This window comes from Esox lucius, chromosome 1 (genome assembly GCF_011004845.1).
Source record: "Esox lucius isolate fEsoLuc1 chromosome 1, fEsoLuc1.pri, whole genome shotgun sequence".
In the NCBI taxonomy this organism is placed as follows: domain Eukaryota; kingdom Metazoa; phylum Chordata; class Actinopteri; order Esociformes; family Esocidae; genus Esox; species Esox lucius.
In genome coordinates, this window is record NC_047569.1 from 3,830,372 (window position 1) to 3,851,690 (window position 21,319).

General features: G+C 40.1%; 1 protein-coding gene across 5 annotated transcripts; it reads left to right on the top strand.

Moving 5' to 3' along the window:
• Positions 1-664: 664 nt before the first annotated feature.
• On the top strand, positions 665-20,895 carry ap2m1b (adaptor related protein complex 2 subunit mu 1b). 5 transcript variants are annotated; one of them, XM_010903283.4, is made up of 14 exons: positions 665-931; positions 6,007-6,115; positions 6,811-6,988; positions 7,074-7,161; positions 8,874-8,956; positions 9,318-9,323; positions 9,878-10,013; positions 10,756-10,900; positions 11,969-11,983; positions 12,817-12,948; positions 14,481-14,616; positions 16,859-16,956; positions 17,544-17,655; positions 17,943-20,895. In XM_010903283.4, the coding sequence occupies exons 2-14, from the start codon at positions 6,042-6,044 to the stop codon at positions 18,075-18,077; spliced, it is 1,338 nt and encodes a 445-aa protein (XP_010901585.1). In that variant the 5' UTR covers positions 665-931; positions 6,007-6,041; the 3' UTR covers positions 18,078-20,895. The 5 variants fall into 5 exon arrangements, with proteins under 5 accessions (XP_010901585.1, XP_010901586.1, XP_010901588.1 ...); XM_010903284.4 differs by having other exon boundaries at positions 665-809; XM_010903286.4 differs by lacking the exon at positions 11,969-11,983 and having other exon boundaries at positions 17,943-18,077.
• The last annotated feature ends 424 nt before the right edge of the window (positions 20,896-21,319 follow it).

The window sequence follows — 21,319 nt, forward strand, 5'->3', positions numbered from 1 at the left end:
TCTGAATGTCTCAACAGAAATCGAGACCAGGCAACATTCTTCCAGTCTTCAACTGTCCAATTTTGGTGAGCTCATGCAAATTGTAGCCACTTTTTCCTATTTGTAGTGGAGATGAGTGGTACCCGGTGGGGTCTTCTGCTGTTGTAGCCCATCCGCCTCAAGGTTGTGCGTGTTATGGCTTCACAAATGGTATGCTGCATACCTCGGTTGTAACGAGTTGTTATTTCAGTCAAAGTTGCTCTTCTATCAGCTTGAATCAGTCGGCCCATTCTCCTCTGACCTCTAGCATCAACAAGGCATTTTCGCCCACAGGACTGCCGCATACTGGATGTTTTTCCCTTTTCACACCATTCTTTGTAAACCCTAGTAATGGTTGTGTGTGAAAATCCCAGTAACGGAGCAGATTGTGAAATACTCAGACTGGCCCGTCTGGCACCAACAACCATGCCATGCTCAAAATTGCTTAAATCACATTTCCCATTCTGACATTCAGTTTGGAGTTCAGGAGATTGTCTTGACCAGGACCACACCCCTAAATGCATTGAAGCAACTGCCATGTGATTGATTAGATAATTGCATTAATGAGAAATTGAATAGGTGTTCCTAATAATCCTTTAGGTGAGTGTAGACATAGACCGTAAAACAAATGATCTCCTAAGCTTTTGCGTTATAGGTCAGAAGGGTCAGCCTACGTTTCCTATGCCGCTGACAGGCGTGGTACGTCCAGTGTCAGCTGACTGAAAGGCTTTCTGAAGTAGGAGCAGTCGACATCTTGGATTGAAGTACCGGTAGCTTAAGAGGGCGAGAAAGTGAGTGAAAACAGCGGCTGATATTTACCACCCCGTTTCATAGTTAGGGCTTTTGGGACAGGTTTCTACGGCTTTTCGGTCATTCGGGTCTTTTCATCTTCAGGAGAGTGCGAGGGAAACCGGTGAGAACAGATGCAGCAATGCAGTAACGTTACCATTTGACTGAGACGAAAACGAGTCGTGACGTTAGCTGGCTAGCTAGCCAGCCAGGCATATTTCATATTCTAGCTAGCGATGTATCCTGCGATTTGAGCAATATTATACTAAACACCATTTTGTGTTTTCCATGTTGGAGTAATGAGGTGGCTGACTATGTGATTTTATAATGCATCAAAACCTGACCGGAGATACGAAGATGGCTAACTTGCTATCTAGTTTTCCGGTCAGGCAGACATCTTGTGCTAGCTAACCGTTACTGTCTGTATCTAGCTTACCATATTTCAAAAACCTCTAGTTGACATTAGCTAGGTTTGCTGCGTCTTCATTCAAACTACTAATATTTTATGCATTTGCACATGTTTGCCACTACAAGTCAAAACAAGCTGTTGACGTAACATTTATGTTAAGCTGTCAAAATAAACATCAAAATGCAAATACCCTGAGATTGGCTTTTATTCGAAGGCTAACGGTCTAGCAAGGCTATTCTAGAACGCTGGAAGACATGTTGATGCCGCTTTCTTGCGATAGATCATGCCGTTTCTGTCCTCACTTCATCTTGTAAACAAAACGAACACGTACATTGATTCTTAGGTGTCTTAAAAACAATAGTGCTACACTTTCAAATGAGGTCGTTTTTGAAAACAGAAATGTATGATTCGTGTTGGCCTAGGACTGAATTTTTACATTCACCTTTGACATCCTTTGCATTGGGCTTTGTAAATGATAGCCTTGTAATGTGACAGAAATAACGTGCATTTTGAGATTAGTTACTGTAATGTGACTGTTGTATGCTCAGCAAAATGTCCCAACTAAGCTAAAGCATTAGGAGGTAGATGTCATCACGATCTGGACGTTAGTCTTTATCATTACTGTACGCTAGTTCACTATTGCTTTGAACGATTGCTCTTTTTTGCTTTGTCGGTGTTGTTCCATTTGCAATGCAATACCTGTAAGCCTTATTTTTTTTTTATATTTTTATTAACACACTCTTATCTGACTGTGCTTGTCCGGCTGCCTACATGCCAACTTTTTCAATATGTTGCACGAATATATGTTTGTTCTGTCCTTGTCGTCTTAACTGACTGTTTTAAAATCCCATAGATGTTTTGACAGTAACCTAATATAATTATTTGTTTAAACAATACTTCAGCCCAGCTTTGATATTGCAAATGGAATTTTCTTTTAGTATTTTTTTAATTTTTGCGTCTCTCTTGCATCCTTTTTAATAAAAAATCCCACCACTGTTGAATGAAAGCGCAGGCGTCTTTAGAATGCTTTTATTTATTTATTTTAGGTTTGTGGTCTTCTTCCTTTTGGGGATTAATGAGCAACTCCCTGATTTGAATGTTATGTTTTGTGTTGGCTACAGTAATATCTGTCCAGGAATGTATTCGCTCTGCAAATATTTTTAGAAAACACTGCAAAAGAAACCTTTTTTCAGTTGTAAAGTAACAGTGGGACCTAGCAGAGTATGTCCATTAGAAGCTGTTTTAGAGTAAATGTTTCCCAACTGAAGTGTTTTGTTTGGCGGAAATAAGTACAACCTGGGAAAAGTAATCTGGTGTATTTATAGGCTAGGTCTTTCTGGTGAGTGGGAGAGAAGAGGATTAGTTTAACCAAGGCTTTTGTTGATGGACAAACTACTTCTAAGCCTAGTCGAATCTAGAGCATTGTAGTAAAAACTGTCTGGATCTCTGTCCTGACAGGTAGATGTGATTTCTTTAAACAGGAAGGTATTTTATCCCCTTTTCATAGTTGCTGACAACTGATGCAGCAATAAAAATAAAGCTGTGAGTAGCATTGGGTTTTATTCACCATAAAATTACAATTGGCCTTATTGCACCTCTTTTACCATGAGAGATGTATATTCAGCATTTATCCATAGGTTTTCCAAAAATAAAGCGTAGGTGATTTTCCTGTGCAATGGTGCCCCTATGTGGCCAAATTGAACCAACTGAAATGGTCAATGGTTGAAATGGCTAAAAATCGATCAAGTCAGGACTAATGGGTCTTAATGGAAAATATGTTTTGTGTTATTTTGGTCAGTCTCAAGGAAGGGTCGGAGAGTTGACAGATGGCCATAGGCTGCTTTCTCCCTGTGCTAACACTGACCAGATACAGGAAACATCAGTTCAGTGAAATAAACAATAGGCTTAGGCCCCACAAGTAGTACAACACACTGTATAACCAGTGTAAATATTATTCTACAAATAGTAATATCTTACTTATTGGCATTAAATTTACAATATTGGTCAATGGCTTTTTAATAATCATAATTACAAAATGTAGCCTATGAAAAGATTCATAGTGTAGCCTACCAGCCTACACTATATATGCCAGAATGACCCCAATATACTTAAACGCCAGAGTCACTAGAAAGTTCTGGCTAGTAGTCTTTAGGCCAACTTGGCCCCCAAAAAATTATGTTAATCCCTGAATGGCCTCACCTAACGTTTTGTCCCTCAAAGTATGGTCACATTTGTCAGGGAGATTATCCCAATAACTAGTGCTACAAAATTATTAATTCAAAAATGTGAATCTTAATTTTAATTTGCTTTACCTAGATGTACATTGTTTTGCTGTTCAGATCAAATCGAGACAGGCTAACACAACGCATAATAAATATATCTGCTTCGATTGAAGGGTAGAAAAAAACATTATACTCTTGTGCTTCTGTAGCTAATGGCATTTTGGCTAACACCAAGCACCATGTCGGCTGTGCCTGGTAGACTATACTAAGCTATACTAAACATAATTTGATGGGCAGCAAGCAAATGCATTTCTTTTTGGGATGCATATTGCAATTTCTGAGTGTTTATTGTCCAACTTTTTTTTTCACTTATCCACTAATATTACAGATACTCCCAGAGAAAAATGAAATAGCAATCTGTTTAAATGATTCAGTCACATCAGAATAAAATAAAAAAGTAGATCAGGAATATATATTTTGGTGAAATTGTCTGGAATATCTATTTCATTGCGCTTCTAGCAAGAGAACTGTTTAGTCTTTAATAAATGTATCCTCCTGCTGCTATCACAATAACAGCAAATAACAAATGGATTCAAATTATGCTTGAAATCTTTACATGCGATATACCAGGTACGATTGCTGCCTTCGGTTGAGGTATATGAATTGCACAAAGAAAAGCCCCTCAGCAACTTACAGACAAACAATTTACAGCAAACTACAGACAGTGCAAGCAACATGCAGCAATTAATTTGCCAGACGTTAACAGGTTTTGCTGTTAAGCAAATAATGTCTAGATAAAGGGTTGGGATCATTTCAAAGATGCATTGATTAGATTGTAGCTAGGAAGCTGCTGATCACATGAAAACAACTTTTTCTTCTCACACTATTTAAATCAATTAATACATTTGTTTATCAGATACCGAATTGCGTTCATCCCAATGCGTTAGTTCCCTGTCTCTGACTAAGCAAGGCAACGATTGGCTCGTTGTGTTGTGCGGTGGTGCTACTTTTTTGATGACCAATTATGAATTTAAACAGCATAAATACTACAACCACAGGAGTGTTTATTTTGTAGAAGTATCCAAGTTGATGTTTGAAGACGCTGTTTGATGAAATAATAAGAAACAATCAAGAGGGGAATTGACTAGACAACCAGAAATTAACGACATGTTCATGACCTGACTCACTGCAGCTGTTGGCCTTCCCTGATTCAGCTGCTTTTCTGTCACTCCTAATTCCCCTGATTTTGCTGAATGCCGATCATGGAGAAATCCTGCTGTGTGTAATCAAGGTGTTTCACATGATTTTGGGTTCAATAAGTTGGTCTTTGAGGTCACAGTTGGTTACAGTACAGTTTGTAACAAACTATGTCATGAAGACGAAGGAACCTACAGAGCATTTTTGAACATTTAAAGCATCAAACCTTTGGCCTCAACTCTAAGCGCTATGTTTAGCTGACACATAATACTTAACGCCGTTTTGAGAAAAACATCCCTACTGTGAAGCATGGTGGTGGCAGCATCGTTCTGTGGGGTGCTTATGTTAGCTCTGAAAGCTTGTGGAGATGGAGGGCAAAATGGATGCTGCAAAGTAAATTGAAAATCTGACGTTTTCAAGAGACTTAGTTCTTGGGAGAAGTTTCATTTTTCAGCAGGACTGTGACACCAAACATGCTGCCAAAAAGGTGTCCCAGAGTGGCCCTGTCAAAGCCAAATTGAGGATATGTGGAAAAAGTTGAAAATTGCTGTTCACCAAAAGTCTCCATTCAACTTGACTGTGTTTGAGCTGTTAAGACGAATGGGCAGAAATCATTGTGCAAAGCTGGATACTTTTGCATAAATTATGTAAAAAGTATAACATTAATTCTGTGAAAGTGTAATTGTGGTCTTAAATTGTCAGTTTTATAGTATTGTGACATGCAGTAATATGTTGTGATTGGTCTCTACTATTTTCAACATTACTAATACTTCCATTACTACCAATAATATGCCTCCCTGCCAATATTATTATTATTATAATCATCCTCATCAGTGCAACAACTACCATAATTATGAACCTACTAGTTATCATAAATGTTATAACTACCCACAGCCTTAATAATAATCTAATAACCATTACAACATAGGTAGTGTTACTGTGTATTGATGCATATTTTGCTAGTGCTAGAGGATCCTTCACACATTATTAAAATGTTTTCCTCTTGGTATGTATAAGTTCTACAATGGTTTTGATAAAATGGTTTGTTTATTTTAGGACCTAGTAATTTCTTTAGAGATTGTATTTTGCTCAATAATATTTTTTTGAAACTTCAGTGGAAGTTACCATGCTCACGTGACGCTCCTCTGTGGGAGGTCTTTGTCTTCCTTTTTCTATAGAGAGTGGGTTGGCACTAGGCTGTGTTTGGTCTGGATATGTACCTGTTTTGTACATATCCATACAAAATATTCTGCTACTTTTGTATGGTATTTTCAAGGCCAAACAAAGGTTTAGTCTGTTAGTCTTAGTCTTTCTTTAGTTTTTCTGATTAGAAGAGTTCTAATATCAGTGATACTTTGTCCTTTCACCCAGTCACTCCCCATGGCCTGTTTTGACTGAGAGGCATCATGATTGGAGGATTGTTCATCTACAACCACAAGGGGGAGGTGCTGATCTCCCGCGTCTACCGCGATGACATAGGGTGAGTGAAAACGCTATTGCTATTGTAGGATTATATATATTTTTTTGCATGGGCAGCATCATTAATTACTTTCATCAGTAATATTAAGTCGTACACCGGACTACAGCTTGTCACATAATGAAAAAAAAAGAATTTATTTGTGCCGGTTGAACCTCATTGAGATGATAAATATTTTTTCCAAAAGCGTTCTTGCTAATATAGCCGCAAACAGAAAGTTGCATAGAATCCCCAAAATAACACAGATTACCACAGTTCCATATTACACTGAAATTGCATGAGGTACAAGGGCACATCATGTTTGGTTTAAAACAAATCTGAGGCTAGTTGTTGAATTTAAATAATAATAAAATTCAAACATCGGTGGTGCATAATTTAATGTTTTAAACTCATCATTCTATTTGTTGGTGTCTCATCAATTTGAGCAATTTGTTTACGAATGGCTTTTTGTGTGTCTGCACGCGCAGGCTTTCACTTGTCCTTTGTGTGCCTCCACACGCCAGATCCCTTTATTTAACCCTATAGTACCCTTAAGGCTTTTTCCGTCCTGATGTTGGCTACAATTCTTTTTCTTTGTTTTGCGATCCACTGTCGATCCATCATCTTTGCTTGTCAAACGTGTCCAACACTGTTTATCTTTTCAGGTTGTGTGTGGCTGTTTGTCTTCAGGTGTAATATCTCTTAACCCTCCTATGTAGGCGGAATGCGGTGGATGCATTCCGCGTGAACGTCATCCACGCACGGCAGCAGGTGCGTTCGCCAGTCACCAACATCGCCCGCACCAGCTTCTTCCATGTCAAGCGCTCCAACATCTGGCTGGCAGCGGTCACCAAGCAGAACGTCAACGCAGCCATGGTGTTCGAGTTCCTGTACAAGGTATATTTCTTTGCGTTTCACGCGTTGGGCCGTGCGATCTGTGGTCCCCTTTTTGGGCATTAACTAAGGACTATCTCATCTTAAGATGTGCGATGTCATGACCGCCTACTTTGGCAAGATCAGCGAGGAGAACATCAAGAACAACTTTGTGCTGATCTACGAGCTTCTTGACGGTAAAGAAATCTTTATTTTGTGACTATTCACTTACGGCATTTTTCTTTGAAGGGCAGATGTGTTGTCTAATGTTGCCACTTAGTATTTGCATTTTAATGTGTAAGTGATATGTTCATTTTCAACAAGGTTTAGAACAACCTCTCCAACATTCCAGGAACTTCACCTGACCGCTATGACTTATCCTGAATCGGGGTTTGCTTGCACCTTGCTCTGCAGTTCTGTCGTGCTGTTGTTTTTTTAGGTTTTGATTTTTATGGCTTTAGACAAGAAAATCAGAGCCTAAAGAAAATATAGCGCTGGCAGATTTCTGTGCTGTGATGGATGACCGACATTACAGACTTGGGTTCTTGCTAAATTGTTATATTTCCATTTCTAACAAATGTTCTCCTTTGTCAAAGTATGAATTCCAAATGTGCTAAATAATAATTATATATATATTTATTTGGCATTCATACTTTTATTGAGAAAGAAGTGTGTTGAATGGACAGGATGGTTCTTGCTGAAGGAGCGCTAGGCTGACTTATAAACCCATGCTGCAGCAGTTTATACCGCTGGACCCATTTGGACAGGCGGTGCCCAAACCTGCTCTTAAATAACTGGCCTCCATAAGGATCTCTGACCCTAATTTAGCATACCTGATTCTAATTTAATTAAATGCTAGATCGGGTTAGTCACAACTAGGTTTGGAGAACCTTTCCAATTATAGATCTCCAGGAGCAGGGTTAAACATTTGAACAAGTAAAAACAAGTGAACGGAGAGTGGTTGTGTCAGGACAGTGTGGATTCAAACCAACTGTAGGCCTGTGTGTGGCGAGCTGCCGAATTAATACTAAATTCCTGGGCATGCTGCATCATTCTGCTGCAGAATTCATTTAGATCGTGGGAAATCAAATGTGATTGAGTTTATACTTCATCAAACTGTGTTCAATTGAGAAATGGGGGGGAAAAGGGGGGCAAAATATTGCTAGGGGGATTAGCTGAGATTAAATCTCCCAACCCAATCCCAAAAAAGAGCTCAAGGTTAAAAGGTATCAGCTATGGGGCACAGTTTGGGTCTTTGGGTTTCAAGATTTACATGTCAAATAACTTTACTGCCCAATCACCACTTGACTAAAAACCTCAAAACATGTAATTCTTTAACATGAACATTCATTTTTTACTTAGTGGTGTTGCTGGTCATTGTTCTCATAATAGTTCCATAATCTGTTTCTTATTTTACTTGTCAAATAGTATTTTTAACATAGTCATTTTGAGACTGCAAACACCCAAACAAAGTTCCATAATCAGCGTCCCCATTGATTCATTGTGATGCTGGATTGTTTTTACAGAGAGGAACAGAATCGCGTCACTACCGAAGTTGACCAATCACTGATTGTAACAATGCAATTTTCTACAAAAATTATGTTGAAATCCATTCACACTGCGTTGCTTTTGGGAAGCAAGCACTCATAACAGATGAAACATGTCCTGACCTTCAACCAGCAAGGCAACCAGTTGCTTTCCATTAGCTGTATATCTATTAACATAGACCAGATTAAAACAGGCTTAATTTCCAACCAAGGATTTGAGGTTGCTGAAGCCTGTCCACCTCTCCAACCTTTTCCCAGGTTGGCTAGGTCTGTGCCATTCCAGCTGGTCAGCTCCTAGGTAAAACTGATCATTGCTGGGTTTCTGGAGCACTGTGGTCTCACTGTCCTCTTGCCCCATTTAGAAATCCTGGACTTTGGATACCCCCAGAATTCAGAGACTGGTGCACTGAAGACATTCATCACTCAAACGGGCATCAAGAGCCAGGTGGGCTGCATCACTTCACGTACCCCCCCCCTCCCCTTATATCCAGATCTCACAACATTGTCAGCCTCCTGTGCGAGCTGATGTTGAACTAGAAGTAGATTTGTGTAATGTATTTCTCGCACTTTCTGGTTTTGTCTTGTTCTCCTTCTGTGCTTGCTGCTTTCTTCTTGCGCTCTTTTCTCACTTCTGTCACTTCACACTTTCTTTTTGTTCTCTTTTCTCTCCATGCCATTTTGCTCCTTTCTTCTTACTCCTCCCTTCTCACCCCAATCTCTCTTCTTTCTCTTTATTTCGCTCTGTCCGCCTATTCCCTTCTGTGCTCCATGGCTGCCACTTGTCCCCTGTTCATTTCATTCTTCAGCACCATGTGAGTACTCTTCCCTTTTGATTTGTTGTCCAGTTTAAAGCATGCAGTGTGGGGTGACTCACTTAACCGTCAAGGCAAGGAAGTGTCTGGGTTTTGGCCAATATACCACAGCTAGGCTAGTTCTTAGGTACAACTCATCATGGAGTGCCTGGACAAAGCCCTTAGCCGTATTATATTGTTCATGTACCTCAAACCCCTGAGTTGCCATATTGACATTTTAAACATAAGTGTGGGACATGGTCTCCGATACTGTCTTTCAGCCAATAAAGAATTCATTGTTCAAACTGCCCGATTTTATAGGTATTTGCATGCATGGTGTCGTTCTGATAAAACAGCCTTTAGCTGTAATACAGCTCCGGAAAAAGGGTTTAAATTAAGGGACCACTGCTTCGGTTCCTCACTCAAAACTTTCCTTGTCAACTTATTTGGAAAGGAAAGAAAAAGGTGCAGTGGTCTCTTCCTTTTTTCTGGAGCTGTATATTGGCCAAATGTTGAAATGTTTGTTTTAATGTTTTTATCTTTTGCCCCCTCTTTTGTCCCTCTTGATCCACCAGTCCAAGGAAGAGCAATCTCAGATCACCAGTCAGGTGACCGGGCAGATCGGCTGGCGCCGGGAGGGCATTAAGTACCGTCGTAACGAGCTATTCCTGGATGTTCTGGAGAGTGTCAACCTGCTGATGTCTCCACAAGGTTGTCTATCTGCTGTGTTTTTTTCATATTTTTTCCCGTCTTCCATCTATTTAATCTTTTTCCGTACTTCTAATTTCTCTTGATCTTCTCACTTTTCTCTCGTCATATGTCCATGTGTGTTTAGGCATAAAGGTTTAGGTTATTGAGGTTAGGGTTGGGTGAATATGGAACATTGAGAATTGTTTCTGGCCTATTAGGTGCTACATCACCATTGTGTCCCAGGTTTATGTCCTGGTTGTGCTCTACAAACTTTGTGGCAGGTCAGGTACCTGTAAGCACAGTTTCTGGTCATTAGCCCAGAAATGCATTGCCCCTTCAACAATCCGGTTCTGTTTTACTTCCTAGTTGGGAGTGTTTAGTATTAAACATAACGCCTGGAAAGGATCTTTGATTAACCTGAACCTGCTGGGAGTTGCTGCGCAGTGGAAGGAAAACTATCATTTGGAATGGAAGAACAAGAACAAAAACAATGATCTCTCAAAGTATTTTATTTTGTTGTCCTTATCGACTGGGCAGCCAACATGAATAGGCAGTTTGTGTAAGACTGGGTGTGCATGGGGAACCACGAAGAGTCTTCAAATGTCATAGTGTTATGAGAATTGTTCAGAAAACACTCGTCAAGACTAGATAAGGTCTTAGTAATGCTTGCCTTTAATTTCTTAAACCTCAACCGGCTATCTGTTTTGTCTCGTTCTATGGTAACGCCGCACTCCCCCCCCCCCCCCCCCCCCCCCCGAATCAGGCCAGGTGCTGAGTGCCCACGTTTCAGGCCGCGTGGTGATGAAGAGCTACCTGAGCGGCATGCCTGAGTGCAAGTTTGGAATGAATGATAAGATTGTGATCGACAAGCAGGGCAAAGGTGGCGCCACCGACGAGGCTGGGAAGAGGTGAGTGGGACTATCTCTGTCCACCGTTTAACCTAAGTAACAGTCTAACCTAAGTAATTACAACAAACTCTGAGTACTCTTAAATGCTGGCTAAAATCTAGAAATATAGATAAGTAGGTTAGGATAGATCACAAAGAGCATCAAATGAGGTCACAACAACACGACTGGTCCAAGTACTGTTAGATGGTGGCTAGCGAGGCTGAAGTAGATCAGAATTGATCTAGAAAAGTATTTTGGTCATGTCTTTTATTTCTGGAGTTAATTTCTTTACACTAACTTATGTTTTGTAAAGCCTTGGTTTTTTTGCCCAACACTGTTCAAATTGTCACTGGCACTGATGTGATTTGTGCTGGAAAAAAGCACCTACATGTGCTACATGTTTTCAGGCTGGGTTTGGAAAGCTTTGTCAAACCATTGTCATTGTAAAGGGTTTTCACATGCACTGCTTTTTGTCCGAAACACTGGGGCTGGTTTCTTCAGACAGAGATTAGGTTGAATTCTGGACAAAAAGCAAGCTCCATGGGGATTTGTATTTGTCCATAACTAGGCTAAATCTGTGTCCAGGAAACCAGCCCTTGATGCAGACATTGTAACTAAGTCATCAGGCTTAAGCGACATTGCTGGTAACTTTTTATTTTTATTTTGTTCACCATTTTCAGTCATTTCCTTGTGTTTTAATGGATTTTTTTCTTTCTCTTGTGCTGCATTATGTTTAGAGTGCTAAGATTTTAAAGTCAAGATGTCAAGCCATGTCTTAGAGCTGGGGCGATAAACTGGAAAACAATCAACGCCAACCCCCACGTTATAATAACACTTCATCAAGATGGGTAGCCTACACCAGGATATGGGAGATGTTTCCTAATATGGGTCACTTAGGGGAGAATTGATGTGAACAACTATGAAACTAGTAGTATTAGGTTAATCTTCTAAACTTATTGAATGTCTTGTTATTGCATTAATTTAGGCAGTTTATCGCAATATGGATTTTTGTTTATCGCCCAGCTCTTTGTGTGTTTCCCCCCCTTGATGTGTTTTAATTTTTCTCCCGTTCTCTGTGCTGGACCTCAGTGATTTGGGGGGCAGGTAGCGTACATCCCTCACTTGATTTGACTGCTCTCTCCAAGTTCAGTCTGCCTGTTTTTCATGCCTGTCCATCATTTTGTCTGCCCAGGGTTGCGTTCAGTTGAGAGCGAAGTTTCAATGTGCATCTTGCACACATCTTGATACGCTTTCACAAAGGACTTTGATTAGCACTTTATGTTTTGTTGCTGTCTCCTGAACGTGACCCAACTCTGCTGTAAACTTGAGTAACACGACATGCAAGTCAAACAATCCTGGCATTTAGTGGAATAGCATCTGGCTTGCATGCCTCTACCGTAGTGTCTGAATGTTGTGTATGTGTGGATTTCAGTATGAAGGAGTCCAGGTTGTGGATCACCTCTTCATGAAATTAATCTCCTTTGTATATTTTTGTTTATTTCTTTCATCAGTTCTGTACTTTCTTAGTATTTGTGTGCTATGATTAGGCTAGGTTTTTCTGTGTGTATAGGAGTGTGTTTAAGGATAAAGGTCTAGTTTATTCCTGAAAAGTAGTCTGTTGATCAGGAGTAACTGGAATCATGGTTCTTTTTGTTTTTAAACAACAAATCTCTGCCAATTTGAGCAGCCGCTGACTAAATCCAGGGCAAACTAGCAACTCTAAAAATGGAACTGTCCCAATAATTACTCCGTACAATCATTGGCCTTGAAAACAATCTAACATTGCCCATTTGCCCGAGGTTAGCATGTTTTTCCCTTTATACAAATTGACCATTGCCTTACATTACTTCACTGACTGGTCACCTCTTAGTTTTCTACTGCTCTCAATTTCTGGCCCCATACTCTTCCTTTCTAAAGTATTTTCCATCTATTTTTAGTGGCGGTGGTGGTGGAAAGCAATCCATAGCTATCGATGACTGCACTTTCCACCAGTGCGTGCGCCTCAGCAAGTTTGATGCCGAGCGCAGCATCAGTTTCATCCCTCCAGATGGGGAGTGTGAGCTCATGAGGTAACGAGTACAGTGAGGGGGGGAAAAAAAAGTATTTCATACCCTGCTGATTTTGTACGTTTTTTTTCCCCACTGACAAAGAAATATGTCTAATTTTAATGGTTGGTTCATTTGAACAGTGAGAGACGGAATAACAACTAAACAATCCAGAAAAACACGTTATAAATTCATTTGCATTTTAATGAGTGAAATAAGTATTTGACCCCTTTGCAAACAGTACTTGGTGGCAAGACCCTTGTTGGCAATCACAGAGGTCCAACATTTCTTGTAGTTGGCCACCAAGTTTGCACACCTCTCAGGAGGTTTTTTATCTCACTCCTGTTTGCAGATCTTCTCCAAGTCAAGGTTTCAAGGCTGACGTTTGGAAACTCAAACCTTCAGCTTCCTCCACAGATTTTCTATGGGATTAAGGTCTGGAGACTGGCTAGGCCACTCCAGGGCATTAATGTGCTTCTTCTTGGGCAACTCCTTTGTTGTATTGGCCGTGTGTTTTGGGTCATGCTGGAATACCCATCCATGACCCATTTTTAATGCCCTGGCTGAGGGAAAGAGGTTGTCATCCAAGATTTGAAGGTACATGGCCCCGTCCATCATCCCTTTGATGCAGGGAAGTTGTCCTGTCCCCATAGCAGATAAACACACCCAAAGCATAATGTTTCCACCTCCATGTCTGAAGGTGGGGATTGTGTTCTTGGGGTCATAGGCAGCATTCCTCCTCCTCCAAACATGGCGAGTTGAGTTGATGCCAAAGAGCTTGATTTTGGTCTCATCTGACCACAACACTCCTGTGTAGTTCTGGACTGATTCCTCACCTTTCTCATGATCATTGCAACTCCTCCAGATGAGATCTTGCATGGAGCCCCAGACCGAGGGAGATTGACAGTTCGTTTGTGTTTCTTCCATTTGTGAATAATCGCACCAACTATTCTCACCTTCTCCCCAAGCTGCTTAGCGATGGTCTTGTAGCCCATTCCAGCCTTGTAGGTCTACAATCTTGTCCCTGACGTCCTTGGACAGCTCTTTTGTCTTGCCCATGGTGGAGAGTTTGTAATCTGATTGCTTCTGTGGACAAGTGGCTTTTATACAGGTAACAAACTGAGATTAGGAGCACTCCCTTTAAGAGTGTGCGCCTAATCTCCGCTCGTTACCTGTATAAAAGATAACTGGGAGCCAGAAGTCTTTCAGTTTGAGAGTGGATCAAATACTTATTTCACTCATTAAAATGCAAATAAATTTTTAACATTTTTTAAATGCATTTTTCTCGATTTTTGTTGTTCTGTCTCACTGTTCAAATAAACCTACCATTAAAATTATAAACTGAATTTCTTTGTCAGTGGGTAAACGTACATAATCAGCAGGGGATCAAATACTTTTTTCCCTCATTGTATCTATTTATAACATCACGCACAAGGCCCACACAATTCATGAAGGCTCTGAACTTTGAAGATAAAACTGTGTGCTAGTATCTGTTTTTTACTTTTAGTGTCCCCATTCAGTTAGATAAGTAAACACATGTTTTACCTCGTGCACAGGTACCGCACCACCAAGGACATCATCCTACCCTTCCGTGTCATCCCCTTGGTCCGGGAGGTGGGCCGCACCAAACTGGAGGTCAAGGTGGTCATCAAGTCCAACTTCAAGCCCTCGCTGCTGGCTCAGAAGATTGAGGTATGGTTACAGAAGGGTACATTTTGAGTGTAATGTCTGTGTATAGTTATCATTTTAAATATCTGAGAAATACCTCTGAAATTCCTGGAGTATTTTGGTGTGATTAAATCATCTTGGGTAAGTCTCAAAAAGCTGTACACACCTGTATGAGGCGAGTTCTTTTTTTTTTCTTCCCATAATTCAGTTACAAAATCCTAAGGCTCTGTCAGGGTATTGAGGGTAATGTCAACGCTACGGTCAAAATGGTTGTTTGGCTGTCAAAAACATTGTCTGTATTCTTGTTTTGGGTACTTCAGTGTGTGTTTGGCTATGTGTTATTGGTTATTATCCTCCAGAAAGGTGAATTCCTCTTCTAGTGTATTTTGTCATTACTACAGTCAGGATCAAGCAAATTGTACTTTTTCTCTTTTCTCCCATTGCAATAATTAAACTGTTGCTGTTTTAAACTCCCCTATGTCCACATGGTGACACCCCTGAGCAGGTTTCTTACACTCCTCCCGCATATTTCAGAAAGACAACTGTATTTTAATCTGTGCCTGGTTGATTAGATATACAGTGTCTTATGAAAGTATTCAGACCCCTGACCAATTTTCTCATTACTGAATTAGGAATGGTACATAGAAATATTGTTGTATTTGATGTTTTGGTTTAAAATACTGAAACTTAACATCAAATTGGAACTTGAGATTGGTGGTTTTACATTGGAAAATATTTGTAATAAATCATACATTTTGATTGACTTCATAAGTATGCTGTAGCAGCTCCCAGTTCAGGAGTTGTTTTTGGATCAAAAGGGCCTTAGTAGGCGTGCTTGGCGGTATGGCAATGGATGTATACTTGTATCCACGTCTTACGATATTGTGTTATCCAGAGTGACTAATTGATGAATAGATGAATGAGTTGATTTCATCATTGAAATATGCTGAGCAACACAGCTGTAATGTAAGTCATTTTAGTGTAAAATATGGCATGTAGAATATTGATCACATGACATTACAAAACCTGTAGCAGTCAATGCCTGTCTTGAGTTGCTTACCCATAGAGTAAGTCTAAAAGGCTCATTGTGAAAAGAAAATAACCAGATCTGAATGCTAGCTGCCAAGTCCTACCAGGTATGTTTTTTCTCTGAAAGATCAGACTATTGTTAAGGGTGGGACTGTGACTGTTTTCATTATCGATAATTCCATTTGTTGCTGGTAATTAATTGTAAATTAATCAATGCAAGCAAAACATAAGTTTTGGCATTAAATACAGGTGTGTTATTGTAAAAAAATAAATAAACTGTTGTTTTTTCCTAATCTTAATCAATGCTCTATTCAACTTGATATTGCATTTATATTTATTGATTGCCTGGGTATTGCAAAGTAATATACTTGGAATCTTGAACACTCCTATGAAGCGTCACTCAAATGAACCCACTTGGTTTAGAGGATCTCTCTGAGCCCTGTTTCCTCTTCAGTGTTCATGGATTGCTGTCATACACAGATTATTGTTTTGGCCAAAATCATAACCCATGCCTAGAACACATCTCCTCAGTCAAGTATGGGGGGGATGGCCTCATGCCGTGGGGATGCTTCTTAGCAGGGACTGGGCATCTTGTTAAAATTGAAAGGATAGGTGGTGCAAATAGGAAAAAATATTGTAAGAGAACCTGCTGTTGTCCTCTTTAAAAAAAAAATGAAATGATAAAAAGGTTAATTTCCTCCAAAGCATTCAGCATGATGATGATGATGCGGGACCTATCACAGGCAAAACAAATAATGCATTAGGATTGTTCAGAACAGAAAAACCTTGCTGGCTACAACCTTCAGTAGCTATTTTATAGGAAGCCTAAAATAAAACTGTTTACTGATATATTGCTACTAAATCTGGTGGATTTTCAAAACCATGCATTAGGATTTGTTCAGGATAAACAATAACTTTGCTGGCTACAAGATTCTCTTGTCTTTTCACTTGATTAAATAGTTATCGTCACATTATGGACCTTATGGACAAGACCTTATGGATGTGGTATGTTTGGAGGACAGAGGAATGGATGTGTAGGGATAAATGTACATCTCTATAATTTCACAATAATAAATCTTTCATGGGGGATAATAAATGTACTCAGATTTTCTAAATGTAAATCTCTGTCAAGTGTCAATGTTACATGTGATTTTGTTGAATTACATTTGTCTCCTGAACAAATTTTTCCTTTAACAGAGTGTCAAAATAACATCAATGAAACCTTTTTTGTTTCTAGGTGCGTATCCCCACACCTCTCAACACCAGCGGGGTCCAGGTGATTTGCATGAAGGGCAAGGCAAAATACAAGGCCAGCGAAAATGCTATTGTCTGGAAGTAAGTTTTTTTCCACTGCTGTTCTGTGGATTAGGTCAGGTTAATGATTGCAAAAGTAGGAAATCATTACTGGGGAACCGTATCCTTCCCTCTCAATGCATTGTCTTCTGTTTCAAGCCTAATGAACCCCACCCAGGTTATGTGCAAGCCTGAGAAGTTTGTAGGCTTCTCAGTCATCTGTATACTGACAAAGGCTTTACTCATTAATAAGGGACTTTATTCAACACACGTGGGGTTGAGGGATCAATAATTGCTGAGGAAGGCACTTATAAGCTGTTCCTATCAACTAAGCTGGCCAGTCGATTTGGCCAAAACGAACGCTAGCTCAGCAGCAACATCGTCCTTCGTTAGCCACTTTGTTGACCTCACTGTGGTTGACGTAAGCATATTTTCACTGTGTTGTGCACACCTCTGTAAACAATGTCCAGTTGTCAGCGATTTGTAAACCCTAATCCACAAAGATTTGAAAGATGACAATAGGCCTGTTACTATTTTTTTGCGAGGATTTTGAGAATTGCCAACTCCTATTGAAGAAATTAAGTGCATTTACATTTCCTTTGCTAAAAAATGTGTTTCCCTCTCTGCAGGATCAAGCGTATGGCAGGGATGAAGGAGTCTCAGATCAGTGCTGAGATTGAGCTGCTGCCCACTAATGACAAAAAGAAGTGGGCGCGCCCGCCCATCTCCATGAACTTTGAGGTGATTTAGGTTTTTTCATGTCCCAACCCAATACTTGCATTGCTAATTATTTTGGGGGTGAAATTTATTAATGCAGCCTCTCAAAATAAGAAATGTTTTGTTCTATACAAAATTCGGCATGTAATTACTATTCACAAAAATAATTCACCAAATAAGAACCATGATTCTCTTTACTCAGAATAATCAGTAGAAACTGCTGTGCAGATGTATGAGTATTACAGCTCTCGATCCTGATGATCTCTCTGACCTCTCCAGTGTCTTACTGTGATCTTGTTGTGGTCTCCCAGGTACCGTTTGCCCCATCCGGGCTCAAGGTGCGCTACCTGAAGGTGTTTGAGCCCAAGCTGAACTACAGTGACCACGACGTAATCAAATGGGTGCGCTACATTGGGCGCAGTGGCATCTACGAGACTCGCTGCTAACCAACGCGGCCAGGGGGCCCTAGGGGCCGTAACCAGGGAGAAGGCTAGAATGTGGAAGAGAACGAAAGATGACAACATGAGACCGGCACCTTCCCAGCCTTCCCCGAATCCTGTTACTTTCCCATCTGTGGTCACATGGGCTGAGAAAATCCCCTCCCCCCAAAACAGGACCATGCTTTGAAAAGTATTGAATATGATTAAACAGTGAAACATACACACTACACTATGTATAGATAATGCAAACATTTCCTGTGGAGTCAAAAAAACACAATCTGCCTCTGAAGGGTATCTGTCTCCCCTTTTTAATCTCATCACAAATATAAAATACATCCCACTTCCGTAAAATTTAGTTTCTTCTCGTAGTATGATTGAGCAACGGCACATAGGACTCCGGTCAAATTAAAAGCTGTGTTGTTTAAGCCTTTTGGGACATTACTATAGTTGTCTACTATTTCTTTACCACCATATCTATTTCATACATTCCTTAAATTAGTATACGGCTGTCCTCTTTGACTCTAACCACAGATCTAGCTGGCCTTGTATCGTAGACTTGGGTTAATTGCTACCCTCCCTCTCTTGATGCGGGTGTGGTTGTGTCTGTGTATAACTGTTTTCTGTAGCAACAGGCAGGGGTGTGTTCGACAAGGGAAATGGATTGCAAATATTTGCAAATGTTGTTTGTTACCAGCAATTTTATTTTTTAACATTGTCTAACAGTCTGAGACATGAACGTAGTTGTCCATTTCAGATCAAAGAAATGTCATAACTGATTAAAAAAATAAAAAATTGGTTTCTATTCAGTTTAGTAAGAATAGGAAAATAGCAAAGTAAAAATATATTCCACCAATTTGGAACGTTCATTAAAATCATTCACCTGACGCTTTTTTAAGACTCTTATTTGCCACAAATGAAACCCTTGTTGAATTCACCTCTCTCCTGCCACCCCTCCCCTTGTAATTGCACATCCAACCGCGGACACAGCCTAGTGTTTTCAGCAGTATGCAGTGTAGATGCAACCATTAAGTGTCATGCCATTTTCAGTACATTTTATAAGCTTTGATTTTTATTTTTTATGCCCCTCCTTCCCTGAGTATATGAGTCCCAAATTGTCTGGTGTTTTTGTATTTAGTGCATTGTATTGCTTCTCTAAATCTCTGGCTCACATTCCATTGTGCTCTGCCTCTGTCTTGCTGTCACTCCTCACTTAAGTCCTCTCCTATTTCCAATAGCTGTTAGTGTCATTGTCATTATCTTCTATTTCCAGTAGCTGTTAGTGTCATTGTAATGATTCCTCTAATGATGCAGATATAATAATGACAATTTTATTTTGCTGTGGTTTGTTTTTAGTCTCAGTGCTACAGAGATTTCTTCTGTGTGACCAAAATTGTCAGTTTAAAGAACAAACAAAAATGTTTTTTGACAATATTGAGAACAGAATGTCTGTCTATAAATATATAAATATATATATTCAAACATTTCTATTGTTAGGGTAATAATGAGCTTTTGAGCCGAGCTAGTTGTTTGTCTTATGAGTCTGCTGTTAGTGATGGGCCGTGTTTGTGTAAGCGACTCGGTTGAGCGGATCTTTGTGCGTGCGTGCGTTGCTGTTCTGCCCCAGGACTACGATTTGCTCAACATCTCTCAGGAGTCTGGAATTCTGTCTGGTGATTCTGAGTCCTTTTCCTCGCGGGAATTTCGACCTTTCCATACTATCTTCATTGGTGCAGGAGTTCCTCTTGGAGTTAATGTTCAATAATGCCCCCCTCACTGACTCCTTGACCTATACTACAAATATTGTTTACATCTAAGAACAGTTTAATGAAGGCATTTGGGGATTTTTGACACCGTGCAATGGACTTTTTCCCCCTCTATCCTAAATTGTGCATTGCCCATTATATCCGGTTGAAAGTGGCCTTTGTGGAGTACAACTGTTAATTTGAGACTCCCTTAGTGCCCCACTCATATCAGCCTGTTAGTCTCCTGCATTTTGAATGAACGTTCTAAAGCATTCCTGTTCTCCACCATTGAGTATGGCTTAATGCAACATTCCCCTTCCCCTCATATTCCTTCTAGTTTAATATGGCTCTTGTGTTGCTGTTTTTTTTTCTCCAAACAAAGGCTATGAAATTGCCTGAGCAACCCTAACCCTGAGTGACACTACATCACGTTTCAGCTGGCCCTCTGGGGCCTCTGTTCTGCCATTGAAACACTAAAATTGGTTTCTTTAAATGTATTGTGTATTGGGGCCCTGGTCAGATGTATGCATTTTGGGCTGTCTCTCTGACTGGACAATGCCCAGTGTCATGCCACACCCTGAGAGATGGCAAAAGGAAGAGTCCTGGGGGGCTCCACCCAGACCCCCTCTGCTTCAGTGTTTTAGTGGTCTCCATTTGGTAACTTTGTGACTGTCAAGGTAATCCCAATAAAAAATAAAGTGTAACCAATGGAACTGTCTTATTTCTGTAGCAGATGTTGGGTCCCAAAAATGCATTAAATATTATCTAAAAAGTTGACACTGGTAACTGAAAGCAGGTTTTACACTAAAACCTATGTATTTATGAATGCGATTGTCTGAATTTAGTTTGTTTATTCATTGGGAGGGGGGCAGAATAGCCTTGACTAATTAAATTCATGTGCAACCTGTTGTAGTTGACTGATGTAAAACTAAGCAAAGTCTATGGATAAGATTTAAATTGGGTTGTAAAGCCTTCAAAAGAAAGGGTGGCCGTTCAGAGAAGTTGGTGTGCAGGGTTGGTATGGATAGACAGATGAATGGAGGGATGGGTAATTAAATTCTCATCTTTCAGGGCCCCATGAAAGAAGTTCTGCTGTCGTATTCTTTATTTTTTTTTTTGGCTCCCGCCTTTTCCTCCAGTTCCTATTTTCTCTGCTCCTTCCCAGGGTGGGTGACATCGCCGGGTCAGGCCACCCGAGTTCCGCAGTCACCTGGAGTGCAGCCAAACCCCCAGGAACAAAGCCAAGTTCAGAGAGGGGCGGAAGTTATGAGAAAGCAATTCAGGTGCCATTTCAAAAAGAAAGCTGCTGTTAGTTTTGTTTCGAGTCAAAGCAGACAATTTTCTGTTAACTTGTTTCAGTCCCACTGCAAGTGTGAGTTCATACAATTAAAACAAATGTAAAACTTAATGTAATCATACTAGTACTTCAATAGCAAAAATGTTGTTCAACGATGATTCTTAGTGACTGAAATGTAAGCCTGTTAAGTGATTAATTGATCCTAATTC